Source organism: Microplitis mediator, chromosome 5 (assembly GCF_029852145.1).
Source record: "Microplitis mediator isolate UGA2020A chromosome 5, iyMicMedi2.1, whole genome shotgun sequence".
Taxonomy (NCBI): domain Eukaryota; kingdom Metazoa; phylum Arthropoda; class Insecta; order Hymenoptera; family Braconidae; genus Microplitis; species Microplitis mediator.
In genome coordinates, this window is record NC_079973.1 from 19,546,641 (window position 1) to 19,559,497 (window position 12,857).

The 12,857-nt window shown below is 27.4% G+C and overlaps 1 protein-coding gene and 1 long non-coding RNA gene across 2 annotated transcripts; both read left to right on the forward strand.

Moving 5' to 3' along the window:
• The first annotated feature begins 1,155 nt into the window (after positions 1 to 1,155).
• On the forward strand, positions 1,156 to 3,692 carry LOC130668208 (uncharacterized). The gene is made up of 4 exons (XM_057470375.1): positions 1,156 to 1,310; positions 1,572 to 1,613; positions 1,729 to 1,863; positions 3,008 to 3,692. The coding sequence occupies exons 1-4, from the start codon at positions 1,262 to 1,264 to the stop codon at positions 3,229 to 3,231; spliced, it is 450 nt and encodes a 149-aa protein (XP_057326358.1). The 5' UTR covers positions 1,156 to 1,261; the 3' UTR covers positions 3,232 to 3,692.
• A 5,644-nt stretch (positions 3,693 to 9,336) lies between these two features.
• LOC130668604 (uncharacterized) lies at positions 9,337 to 10,974 on the forward strand. The gene is made up of 3 exons (XR_008990058.1): positions 9,337 to 9,447; positions 10,298 to 10,423; positions 10,730 to 10,974. It is a non-coding gene; the product is annotated as an uncharacterized LOC130668604 (long non-coding RNA).
• Positions 10,975 to 12,857: the final 1,883 nt, after the last annotated feature.

Sequence of the window (12,857 nt, forward strand, 5' to 3'; positions counted from 1 at the left end):
AACCCATTATTTTATTTGGACATTTTCAAACGATATTTATGACACTTATTATCAACTTAATGCATGACAAATGATAATTATAAATATAATTATTCACACTTTGTTGTACTTTGAAATATTGTGGTCATAAGTCATAAATGTACTTTTTATTTTACTTTAAACATGCGTGTATATTTTTTTTTAACACAAAGATCCGCGCTATTATTTTAATATATGATAAATTTTTTATAATTTAACTACACGAGTACATAAATCTCCTGTTATATGAGTATTTTTTATTGTTAAAATTTTATATCTTCTTATTGTATAATTAACAATTCAAGTCAAAATAGTGTTTTTACGTAATTAAGTTTTAGAAAAAAAATATAACTAGAGTTACAAAATGTCTTTGATGAGAGATGTATTTATACTAAAACAAAAATATATTTTTCATTTTTTTGAAGCCTTAAAATTTGCTCAGACCCATTTTTGGACCCGATCTTTGTAGCAAATACTAATTAATACCACGAAACATGATACTGAAGTTAGCCGACGTCTAATAATTTTTGAAATTTATTTGAAACCATAAATATTGAAAAAAAAAAGTATTTGAAAAAATTGCACTTATAGTTTTTTAAATTTTCTACATGTGCATATTTTTAGATTTTGTTTTTTTGTAATTTATTTGTTGCAAAAAAAATCCGAAAATTTTGAATTGTCGGCTAACTTCAGGATCATCACGAAACCGTGTCCTCACACTCACATGCAAAAAAAAAATCACTACAACATATTTTGAAAAAAAAAAAAAAAAAACAAAAAAAAAATAGTTATTTCAACTTCAAAACAAAACTACATATTTTCTTTTCATTATTATTTTAAATAAAAACTAATTAAGGCTTCATAAAAAATAATTTTGATTATTTAAATCATCATATTTTCAATAAAATATTCGTGAATTTTATTATCGCGAGGAAATTGAAATTATAAAACCATCAGACAACAATGAAAATTTTTTTTTCTGTTTGCTTGTCATAGTGCAGTGTAGGTTTTTAAAAAACTATATTACATGTAGATGTATGTACATAGATGAAAAATCTAGCAATAGTTAAATCGTAAATCAAGTTCTACGCGGCTATAAAGTTTTTAAAACAACCTCCTGACACTCTATGGAGCTTATTTCACGGTCGAGCTGCTCGTGAATGACAAACTTAACAAGACGAGTGGTACATACAAGAGTATATAGGGCATTCTAACGGCAAGAGCTTCTCGATTCACGCCCACAATGTCGTTACATTCGCATGTTGTAATATTTATTATCATCTTACTGACTGGTAAATTATAACAATTTAACTGTCAACATTTTGATTATTTTATTGTAAAATAACATTTCGTTATTTCATTTAATTTACATCTGAATTTTGCAAACTTTCAGTTTCATTAAATCACTTTTTTATTACAATAAACATTTCGTTATTTTATTCAAATTACGCGGCTATTTTCTTGGTTCGCAGTTTTATTCAATTGCTGTACTACTAAAAAAATGTTATTTTACAATCATTACTTGCTGAAATTATTTTTTATTTTTATTTCAGTATCGGGTTACAGTGAATTTAACGGACGTAGAGCTGCTGAATGTAAGTTAAAAATATGTGTATATATTATATATTATATATTTATATTTATATTTAACAGTAAATGTTATATTAAATTTTATTGCTGTTTCGTTGAATTAAAAATTCAAAACACTAGATGAAAATTCAATTTGTGAGCCAAATAAAAAACATTTAGACTTGGAAGGTTGTGGCGAATGTATTTGTAAAAGTCATGGATACGGCAGTTTATGCGAACAAGTAACATGTTCTAAAACCTTCAAAAGACCGATTCGTAAGTTTATTTTATATTCAAGTTTTAACGATTATTCTTTAATAAATTAAAAAATAAAAAACTTTTTATTTATTTATTTAAATACACAGTTCATTAAAGAAAATCGCGGCACAGCGGGATTTGGAAATTTAAAAATGAAATTTTTTTAACGGCAATTTTATTTTTTTTTTTTAAATTCATATCAATTTTGAAATATCATTCTCGGGATAAAATGAAGATCCCTAAAAATTAAAATAAATTTTTTGGAGATAACCCAGTTCAAAAAAAAATCTGACAAAACGGTTGACTCCAACACTTCCCCCTGTTTTTGAGCTTGGAGAGCTATAATTGATAAACTTTTGAGCTCTGCGAGATCAAAAAACGATTGCACCGAAAAAATATACATTTCGCTGAAAAAAATTCATTTTTGTCCGAAGATATCTTTAAAAAAAATCGACCGATTTGCAGGTGCTCTCCGGCAATCGAAAGAGCTTGTTGAGACTTGGATTTGATCAAACTTTGAAACAAATCAGTCAAGCGATTTACGAATTATGCAACAAAAACTAAAAAAAAAAATTTTTGTAATTTTTATTTTCCGTATTTGTAAACTACTCGACTACAAAATCTATTGAGTTCTAGCTTAGTAAAGCCTTTCGATTGCCGCCAAGCAAGTTCAAATCGGTTATTGATTCGTTCCAAAGATCCCTAGATCACCTAGAAATAGTCAGAATAGTTTTCTAGGACCTCAAAACGTCACGATCTAATGAAAACTCGATTTTCGAAAATCGGACCGAAACCAATAACTTCTCGAATTTTTCAAAATTTTTAATTTTCTTGGCGGGAAGTTAAAAAAGTTGAGAAAAACTAATTATAGACTTATTTGATAAAAATAAAATGAAATTGTCGATAGTAATTACAATTACCGAAACAAAAATTTTTTGAAGTACTCCGAAAAATTTTTTTGATCAAAATTCTTTAATAATGGCGGTGAATTTCAAAATTTATAAAAACGAACTGTGTACAGGGATTGAAATTTACAAGAATTAATTACTATTTAAGTAGTCCGTCATGACTAAATTTCTTCTGTTAACAAATAATTAATTAATAAAGTTGATTATAGTAAAAATGAAATGAAAATAATAATAATAATAATTATTCATGATAGACGATCGTGAATGTACACCAATGGAAGATTTTTCAACATACTGTCACTACTGTAAATGTTCAGCTGGTGGTATACCAGTTGATTGTCGTGAAAAAAGATCTGGTTGCCTGGACGAATTAATGGAGCGTTTACAAATAAAAAGATTAGAAAGAAGAGCTAGACGTAATATGCGAGAAAAACAAACTAAAATAAAAGTTCCAACCAGTCGGTCTTTTGATTTTTAAATCCATGTTAATATATTAATAATATGTAATTTAAATGAATTAAAAAATAAAATTTAATTTTAAAAATGATTGATTGGAAAATAAATCATTGATTATGTAAGAACAATGAAAACGATATCGAAGATTGAAATATAAAATCCAATGTAATTACCGATTAATTTTCTCTTTTAAATCAATAGAATCGGGTATCAAGGATTTGAGTAATTACTTTACGCAATAATCATACCAATCTATGTAATAAAGTAGCTGAAAAATAATTCAACTGTTCGATTCAGTATTAAGTGGTTTTCAATAATTGACGGGTTTTTAAATTCCTCTACTTACACCACTTGTATTAATACTGATAAATAAAGTCTATAAAACGTCTTATTAAAATGTAAATTTAAATAAGTTGAGAATAAATTTTGTTTTTTGTGATTTTAATGATTTGAAGTACAAATACATATTTTGCACTTCAATTTATAAGTAAAATAAATGATTTAGATGAAAAAAAATTGAAAATGAATTAATTTTTTTTACTTTTCACTTGTTTTGTTGAGAAACCCCATAAGTCAATCAACTTTAAATTAATTTTTTAAGGAGTATAAATTTAAAAATAAAATGTTTTCCCTTGGAATCTCTTTAAGCGACGTCAATATGATTATTTTTTGTTATTCATTTATAATCTTTATGGTAAATTTTTTAAGAAAAATGTTGTTTGTTTCCCCTAAAAAATTGACTTTATGAGGTTTCTTAATAAATGATCCACTTTATTTTTCCTCACTATTATCAAGTCTTTTTCTGAACAAAAAGTTGTCTACCCCATAGAATTTTTTTTTCTAAATGAAGAATTATACAAAATAAATATTGAAAAAACAAAAAGAACTTCCTTTTAAAGTTTATTTTATTTAATTAATAGGTGTTATATTATATATGTAATTATGATTAAATATTATTTATGACATCCATATTTGGTTGAAGCGAAATTCCATTTATTGCTCAGAGCTCATTGTTACATTATTTATTTATATTTTAATTGAGTTTAAATTTCAAAAATAATAATAAAGAGTAATAAAAAACAAAAACAAAAACAAAATGAATTGAGATCTTGAACAATGCTGGATGTTAAGGAACAATGTGCGCAAATATTTTTAGATGACCATTGACCCTGTATTCTGCACAGCGTCGTAGTTGTTGTCGTGGTCGTTTACGTTGTTGCCATAGGAATTTCCGTCGGCGACATTACGGGCAAATGCATTACGCCCGACAAGAGGGCGTATAGGCATGCGAGAAATGCAGATAAAGGTAAAATTAAATGTTGTCGGCATCACTAGGTCCTGTGGACTATTGAACAATGTCCTTGTGAGACATCTAGGGGGTGGATACTCTGAAAAAAATTTTTTTATTGAGACAAAGCTATTAAAATTATTGGTCAGTAGGTTCTTGGTATATAATTGTGGATACAATGTAGTCAGTTTAATTAAATAAGTCTCGTGTGATCCTTCTTCGGATAGTTTGCGTATAATTATCCTGCCGGGAGGAACTTGAATAATTGTTTGTACACTTTGAATTATCACGGATGTCGTTTAATTATTTAGATAGGACAAGAATTTGTGTTAGTAAATTATTTAAAATAGCTATTGGATAATAATAATAGAGCCTTAGTGGTATAACTTTAATTATAGAATAAGAAGTTAGGAAGGAATTTACAAGTGTAGACACGACCTTTCCCTCGAAGAAAGTCTTGAGAAGACTTTCACACCCAAGGACGCTGATACATCCCTGTTAGAGTGGTTACTCAAGAGTTTAAGAGATTTCACAAATTGGCTCCCATTATTTTCAGATCCAGAGCCAGAGTCAAAGCTTCGTCAGCTGGAACGTGCCCGGAATAATTCGGGTACTATAAAATTACGTCGTTTACTCAATTCATGTGACGGGTTCTTCAGGTTTTTAATCACACCCATGACATTGCATTTATATATTTATAAATATGTATACATATGTATATCAGAGAAAATAAATATATTTATTAATGTACAAATCTGGCGGCATATTATATATACATATATTCATTTCAAATATTTTAATTTTTGTTTAATTGAATGATCTAATAAATTATTTGTCAATATATCTATCAAAAAAAATTTTTTTTATATAAGTATCGCATATAAATGAATAAATAATTAATTATAAGTATACTAGTATATATTTTAATTATTGATTTGAATTTGATTGATTTAGATATATTGTTCATAATTTATATGGATGGAGTTCCTGGATATTTAAATTTTTATCGATTATATTAATTATCGTTTTGCAAAAACAAAATATTTTTTTGTTGATATCGATTTATAATTTTGGAATTAATGACCAAGCAAAAAAAAGTTAATTATAGTAGACAGCTGGTTAATCAATTTATTTGTCTATTATTTGATTAAATAAATATTTACAAAATTTTCGTATTTATAATAATTACTTGTAATTATTTTTTTTTTCTCAAACATCAATTTTTTACTGACGTAAAAATGTCAGTGTGTTTATTTGATTTTTAAAAATTTTCACCAAAAAGAATTTTTCTTTCGAGAGTTATCACCAATGTAATAAATTTTTGTATCAATACCTTCTTGTTAAAAGTATTTCTCTATCTCGGTGGAGATTAAAATTCAAATTTATTTACTGGCAGGATTAATTGGATTTCTGATATAATTAATTATAAATAAAAAGCTGAAACTATAAAAAGACACTAATTGGTGATCTGAAAGTTCAATAGCTCAATTCAATTTACAACAGAGATATCGCTGTCACAAATTATTTTTTCTCCTTTAACAATATTGATAGAGGCATAGTCAGTTAGACAAAAATAAAGGCATACAATTTAATTAATTGTATTTGTGATAAGGAACACACACGAATTAATAAATGTCTCAGTGGAAAATATTGTGATCCTATTTTTCGGGACATAAATGTATTGTTGAAACACTAATTTATTGGAGATTTTAGACCTCGAGTCAGGTTTTCGAGTAAAAAAAAAATGATAAAAGACAAAGGATTAACTGAACGGATATGGAAAAGTTTAATGACTTTAGGATATATGAAGGCTTTTTTCTTTTTTTTTAATAAAGGCCATAAAGTATCACATTATCCTTAAAAAAAAAAATAACTAATTTTTTTTTTTTTTTAATAGCATACCGATATGTGAATTTTTAATAAAATATATACATTAGACTGTCAAAATAAGTTTTTATTTTTTTTTTTCGATTAAACGTATCTTAAAAGTTTCTTCAATATAAAAAAAAATTCTCTCAAAATTTGAGCTCAATATCTCAAAAATTGAGCTGGCGCAAAGGGGGGTCTCCTTTCCCATTTAAATAACATTGTAAAATTTAATTAAATTCTGTGTTATAATTAATTTATGTGTTATTGTAAATTTTGTTTTATTATTAATTCGAAATGATGTTGAATTCAAAAATTTTTGATGAATAATGGAGTACATTGAGTTAATTAATTGATAAGTTAAAATAATAAATTCTTTTCTGTTATTAATTCATTAATTATTTTTTTCCTCCTATTCGGCCCTCTGTAACTTCGTTTCTGTTGAGTTTAGAAAAAAAATAGACATCGACAATTTTGTAGAGAATTAAATTTCCTCTAAGACAGTGGAAAGCAAAATTGAAAAAATTTTCTTCGTGTAGTTATTTTAAAAATAAAAAAAAAAAAAATTTTACAATGTTTTTTAAATGGGAAAAGAGATCCCCCTTTGCGCCAGCTCAATTTTTGAGATATTGAGCTCAAATTTTGAGAGAATTTTTTTTTATATTGAAGAAACTTTTAAGATACGTTCAATCGAAAGAAAAAATAACAACTCATTTTGACACAGTCTAATATACATGGAAAGAATTTTGTCGTAAAATTTATCATCTAGTCATAGTAAAATGTTTATACTGAATTCGATAGCAGTGAATATCATTTAAATTCTTAGATAAACAATCTGAATTGTAGTATCTATACCAACTTTATGATAAAATCTACAATTATTTATGATAATTAGAAATTATAATTTTTATTATCTCAACTAATTATAACTATTGTCAACATCATAATTCTTAATAACCCGATGGTAATAGTTACCATCTGCCCAAATAATAATTACTATCTAATCTAACTAAAACTTAAAATATCGGCATTACAGATCAAGTGATACTCCATTATTTTATGTTGTAAAAAAAATACTGATTACCCGTGTAAAAAAATTTTTATTCATAATGAATTTAGATCTAAATTTCATCTCTCGAAACTCAGATCGTGACACAAATATGACTTTCGTAATTACTTTGTTTCAACAACTTTAATCACGACAAGATTATGACTCAGTAAAATTTAAATCCAAGGGATCCGAAGTTCATTCACTAAATTAATTTTACAATCGAAACTGATTTACGTAAATCAAGTACTTGATAGAAAAAGTTTATTGTCAATTTCCGGATCGATAAATTTGACAAAAGGTTTGATTCAGTAAAAATTCAAGCAAGTTTCTATCGAAGTCATCCCAAGTCCAATTCAAAGATGTGATAAATTAATTTTATAATTGGTACCGATTTTCTAGACGAATAGTTGGAGTAAATTCATGATGAGAGTCATATTTGTGTCGGGATCTGAGTTTCGTCATGAAATTCAAATCTAAATTTATTATGAACAAAATTTTTTTTATATGGGTATTGATGATCATACCCAATCATTTAAAGTTATTAATAACAGCTCCAATATTTGGAAATTTTGATTATATTCGGACTTGAAAGTTTGTATTGTTACTTATTTTAATTATTTAAAGGGCAAAATGTACATAGCTAAGATATGGATATAAATAAAAGATTTAGATTTATATAAATTTATCCTATTTTTTGTACCAGAATTTTTACAACCTTGAATGGTAACATTTACCATCTTCGATTGCAACAATTATAATCTTTAATAGCTACAATTAGCATCTTCAATAGTAATCGTCACTACTATCAATTGTTACTGTTATCATTCTCAATAGTAAAACTAATTATTGTACCACTGAAAAATTTTCCTACCATTTCAAATAGTTGAATGTAAAAATTTAGTATCGAAGATAGTTATCATAATAAAATTTTCTCCATGTATTAAGGAAGCAAATTTGGTTTTTAAATTATAAAAATAATTGACCTTGTGGACCAACCACAAAAATTTACAATGTTTTTGAGCTAAAAAAAATTTGAGTTCAAATCGATGAAATTGAAAAACGATTGACTCTACAAATTAAAGTTATGCTTGAAACGAAACTCACAATTTCAACTTTTGGAATTTTATATTCGACCTATTGTTAGATATCCAACAGAAGTAAGGAATTACGGATATTTTTTTAATTTTTCTGCGTCGATATTTTTAAAACAACGCAATTGATTCTTGTAAACACTGGATTGAAATTATCAGAATAAAAAATATGACATTGTTTTCAGTTTACTTTGTTCAGGATTTTACAATTCATTAAATTAAAAATATCCTGGAGGTGATTAGATTTGGATATTGATCTATCAGATCATTTCCAAAGGGTTCAAAGAAAGTTAAAAAAAAGGAGTGCGATTTTATTTTAAGGTTTTTGAACAAGTCAAATTCTACTAGACTGATTCATATTAAATTAGGACCATTTCTCATGGGCAACAAAAGCCCTTTTGATTTTTTAAATTTAAACTGAAATAAATTACATATACGTCAAAATAAATAATCATTTACATAAGTAAAAAAGTAAAAAAAAAAAAAATTGTTTTTTACTTTTATATTTGTTCTGTGTCAAGTTAAGTGACATATTTTTAAATTTACCTGATGTTTTCAAGAGATTATTGACTAAATCGTTGAAGTGTAATTAAGTCTTATTTCAAAATCTACAGATTTACACAATTTTTGATTAATTATGAGGACATATTAAATTATTCAAAAATAACAATGATGTTATTCATTAAATTTATTTGAATAATGATACCAGACTTCGTAACAAGCTGTGAAATTTAAACAGTAACATATTTTTTTATCGATAATTTATGAAGTGTTTATTTTTCAAATTTTTTCGTGTGAAGTAATTTGGTAAAAACATATCTATACTCAATCCGTGCAATTAAATCCTTGGAAAATCATATAAATACCTCGGTTGTGATGAATTTTAATTATGAATATTTCTGACTTACATCAAGTTGTAAGTGATATTAAATAATTCAACTGGTAAGCATACTAGGCATTTTACTATTATAGTTTATTTTAATTTATTGCTCAACTATTAGAAACACAAAAAAATGATTAGAATACTTTTTGCAGAAAATGTTATTTCTAACAAAAAATATTCTAATGATTTTTTGATTAAATTCAATAATTCAGCTGTAATGTACACGGAAAAAAAAATAGGTACTACAACAGGATGTAGTTCTTTGGGAGCAACAGGATAAAATCCTGTGGGAGCAACAGGACAAAATTCTGTTGCAGCAACAGGATTTTCATGTGACAGCAACAGGATTTTTCCTGTAGAATAAATAGGATAAGGAACAAGTTTCATGTACTAATTTTATTATATGGACAAAAAAAATAATACATGAAACTTGTTCCTTATCCTATTTATTTCACAGGAAAAATCCTGTTGCTGCAACAGGATTTTGTCCTGTTGCTCTCACAGGATTTATCCTGTTGCTGTCACATGAAAATCCTTTCGCTCCCACAGGATTTTGTCCTGTTGCTCCGACAGGATGTGCCCTGTAGCTGTAACATGAAAATCCTGTTGCTCCCACAGGACTGCGTCCTGTTGTAGCACTTATTTTTTCTTCCGTGTAAAACTTAAATACTCGATTTATAAATTTTATAAAAAAGAAATTTGATAGAATTGTTGACTTTTTCAATTTAAATTATGGCTAAATTGGGAAGATACGATTTAAATTATCAAATACTTTAGATGAAATTATATTTTTTTAAATAAATATTTTAGTGATTTTCCACATAATTTTGTTAGTTTGGCCATAATATTGAACTATAGTCAATAAAATTTAACAATTGCAATAATTATTTTTTATTCTTCGTTTTTTAGCCCCAGTTCATTGGTAATTAAGCAGCAAAAATGAGTAGAATCTTCCTTATTTTTCTCATAATTGGAATCTTAGCCGCCGTTGCATTAGAAGCAAGCGGTTGTTATCATCCGACTAAACCACCTGCGGTAAGCTAATAATTTTATTAACCAAATAGGGAAAGGTTGGACAAAATGAGACAGTGGGGCAAAATAAAACACCTCAGATTTTTCACTGGAAATTTTAAATTACCTGCACTGGCCGGGCTGATTAACTTGTCCCATTTTTATAATCCGTGTCTAAATATTTTTTAACAAAAAACGATTTTTTTTAATTTTAATCAGTGGCGTCTTAATTTGCCCCACTTTCTTATTTTGCCCGGTCTTCCCCTGCATAACAACAAATTTTTATTATTTAAATTTATTAATTTATTTCTTTGGTTGGTTTTTTTTTAGACTACTATGTGTCCTACTACTACTATGTGTCCTACTACTACTAAGTGTCCGACCACGACTCACAAACCTTGTCATGGACATTAATCTCGTTGAATTATACAAATTTTTAAACTAATAATAGGTTTTTACAACTCATCATTGGTTTCAATATGGAATAAAAACATTAGTTTAAATAAATATGTATACTCCGATATCTTCTGTAACAACTGAATCCATAAAATAAATTTATTTCATCAGAAATTAAATGAATACTACTGCTGTTATTATTATAATTATTTCCATCAATATTAATACTAACAATAAATACAATTCGTTGGTTATCGATCCACAGAAAGTTCAATTCTCTACAACTAAATAAGTTCTTATAAATTTTTTCGTACCACTAATGATTTATGAGATAATCAATCTTATCACCCCTATTGAAATACGATATATATTATACATGATCGGTTAATTAAACAAATATCAGATAACTTATTTTTCATAAGATTAATCAAGTAAATATTCATACATATTTGAGTAAAATCATGATCACTAGTAGCCGGCTAATCAAAACAATCGTTCAATTTTACCGGTAGTGTTAAAAATTTTTACACCGAATTATTCACACCACACCGTAGAATCAAAATTTTTTACTCTGTTCGACACTTGGTGATTAATTTTTATTTTACAATATCTGAGGTATATAGTTGAAATTACACGGAAAAAAATTAATCGTGAATGCAACATGGTGCAGTCTTGGTAAATAAACATGATGAAATCATGTTGCATTCACATGATTTGTCATGTTTCGGCTACATGATAATCATGTTGCGGTAACATGAGAAAATCATGTTGCATTCACATGATCTATCATGTTTCGGCTACATGATAATCATGTTGCTGCCACATGTTGTCATGTAGCCGACACATGACAAATCATGTTGCATTCACATGATTTTCTCATGTTACCGCAACATGATTATCATGTAGCCGAAACATGACAAATCATGTGAATGCAACATGATTTTTCTCATGTTACCGCAACATGATTATCATGTAGCCGAAATATGATTATCATGTGAATGCCACATGATTTTCTCATGTTACCGCAACATGACTATCATGTAACCGAAACATGACAAATCATGTGAATGCAACCTGATTTCATCATGTTTATTTACCAAGACTGCATCATGTTGCATTCACGATTAATTTTTTTCCGTGTATACACGGAAAAAAACCCGAGTCAAAATTAAAACAGTAGTTTGAGCCTCCAAAGCCTCAGTTCTTTTGATGTTGGACTTGCCGCTGAATGTAATATGTTATTTAAGTCCTTGATGTCCTAAAAGTAGCGTATGGAGGAGTAAATCACCTTTTTAAAATGGTATTTTAATCCTCCATGGCCTACCATATATTTTAAAATGCCATTCAAATCCTCAATACCCTAAACGAAGCGCATGGAGGACTTAATCACCTTTTTAAAAAGATATCTTTAACATATGTTTTAACCCTCCAAGGCCTACCATACTTTTAATCTGTAACTTCGAATGAGCTCGATTCTTTAGCATGATATTATTGTTATAACAATATCTGCGTTCTAAATACATAAAGATATTTCCAATTGATCGTGAGTGTCCGAGTAGCAGTGCGGCAGTGGTTGTGCTTCATATTCTTAAGGTCGTGGTTTCGAATCTCGGCGGCAGCAGATTAGTTATCAGCAGTTTTTTTCAAATTCTTTGATAGTTTCAGTTTTCCAATACATCGTTTGTAGTTATTGTTCACATAAAATAGTTAATTAATCATACACTAAGTAGTCAAAGGCTCTAATTATTCAATTCGAATTTCGAATGACTTAGTGCTATTCTATTCGAACACCTACTCGTATAACTTTCGCTATTATTATTAATATTTTAAATTTTATTATTTTTTAAATTACAACAAAACATTTATTACTAAGAAATTATTTTTGTAATTTAAAAATTTTAAGTTTTTATCGATCATGGTGGTCATTTCTAATTAGTGGCCCCCTTTTCCCTTCTGTTTCTTTACCAATTATACGCGATCCGATGAGAGTCTTTCTCGATTTATAAATTTAGGCTCTGGAGGCTTATTTTACCTTTTTAAAAAGATGATTTGAACCTAAACT

What these genes read in the sequence shown, in the direction of transcription:
- LOC130668208 (XM_057470375.1), top strand. Translation starts at nt 1,262, where the DNA reads ATGTCGTTACATTCGCATGTTGTAATATTTATTATCATCTTACTGACT. An exon ending in CGGACGTAGAGCTGCTGAAT is followed by an intron (nt 1,614 to 1,728) that starts GTAAGTTAAAAA and finishes TCAAAACACTAG; the next exon opens with ATGAAAATTCAATTTGTGAG. An exon ending in AACCTTCAAAAGACCGATTC is followed by an intron (nt 1,864 to 3,007) that starts GTAAGTTTATTT and finishes TATTCATGATAG; the next exon opens with ACGATCGTGAATGTACACCA.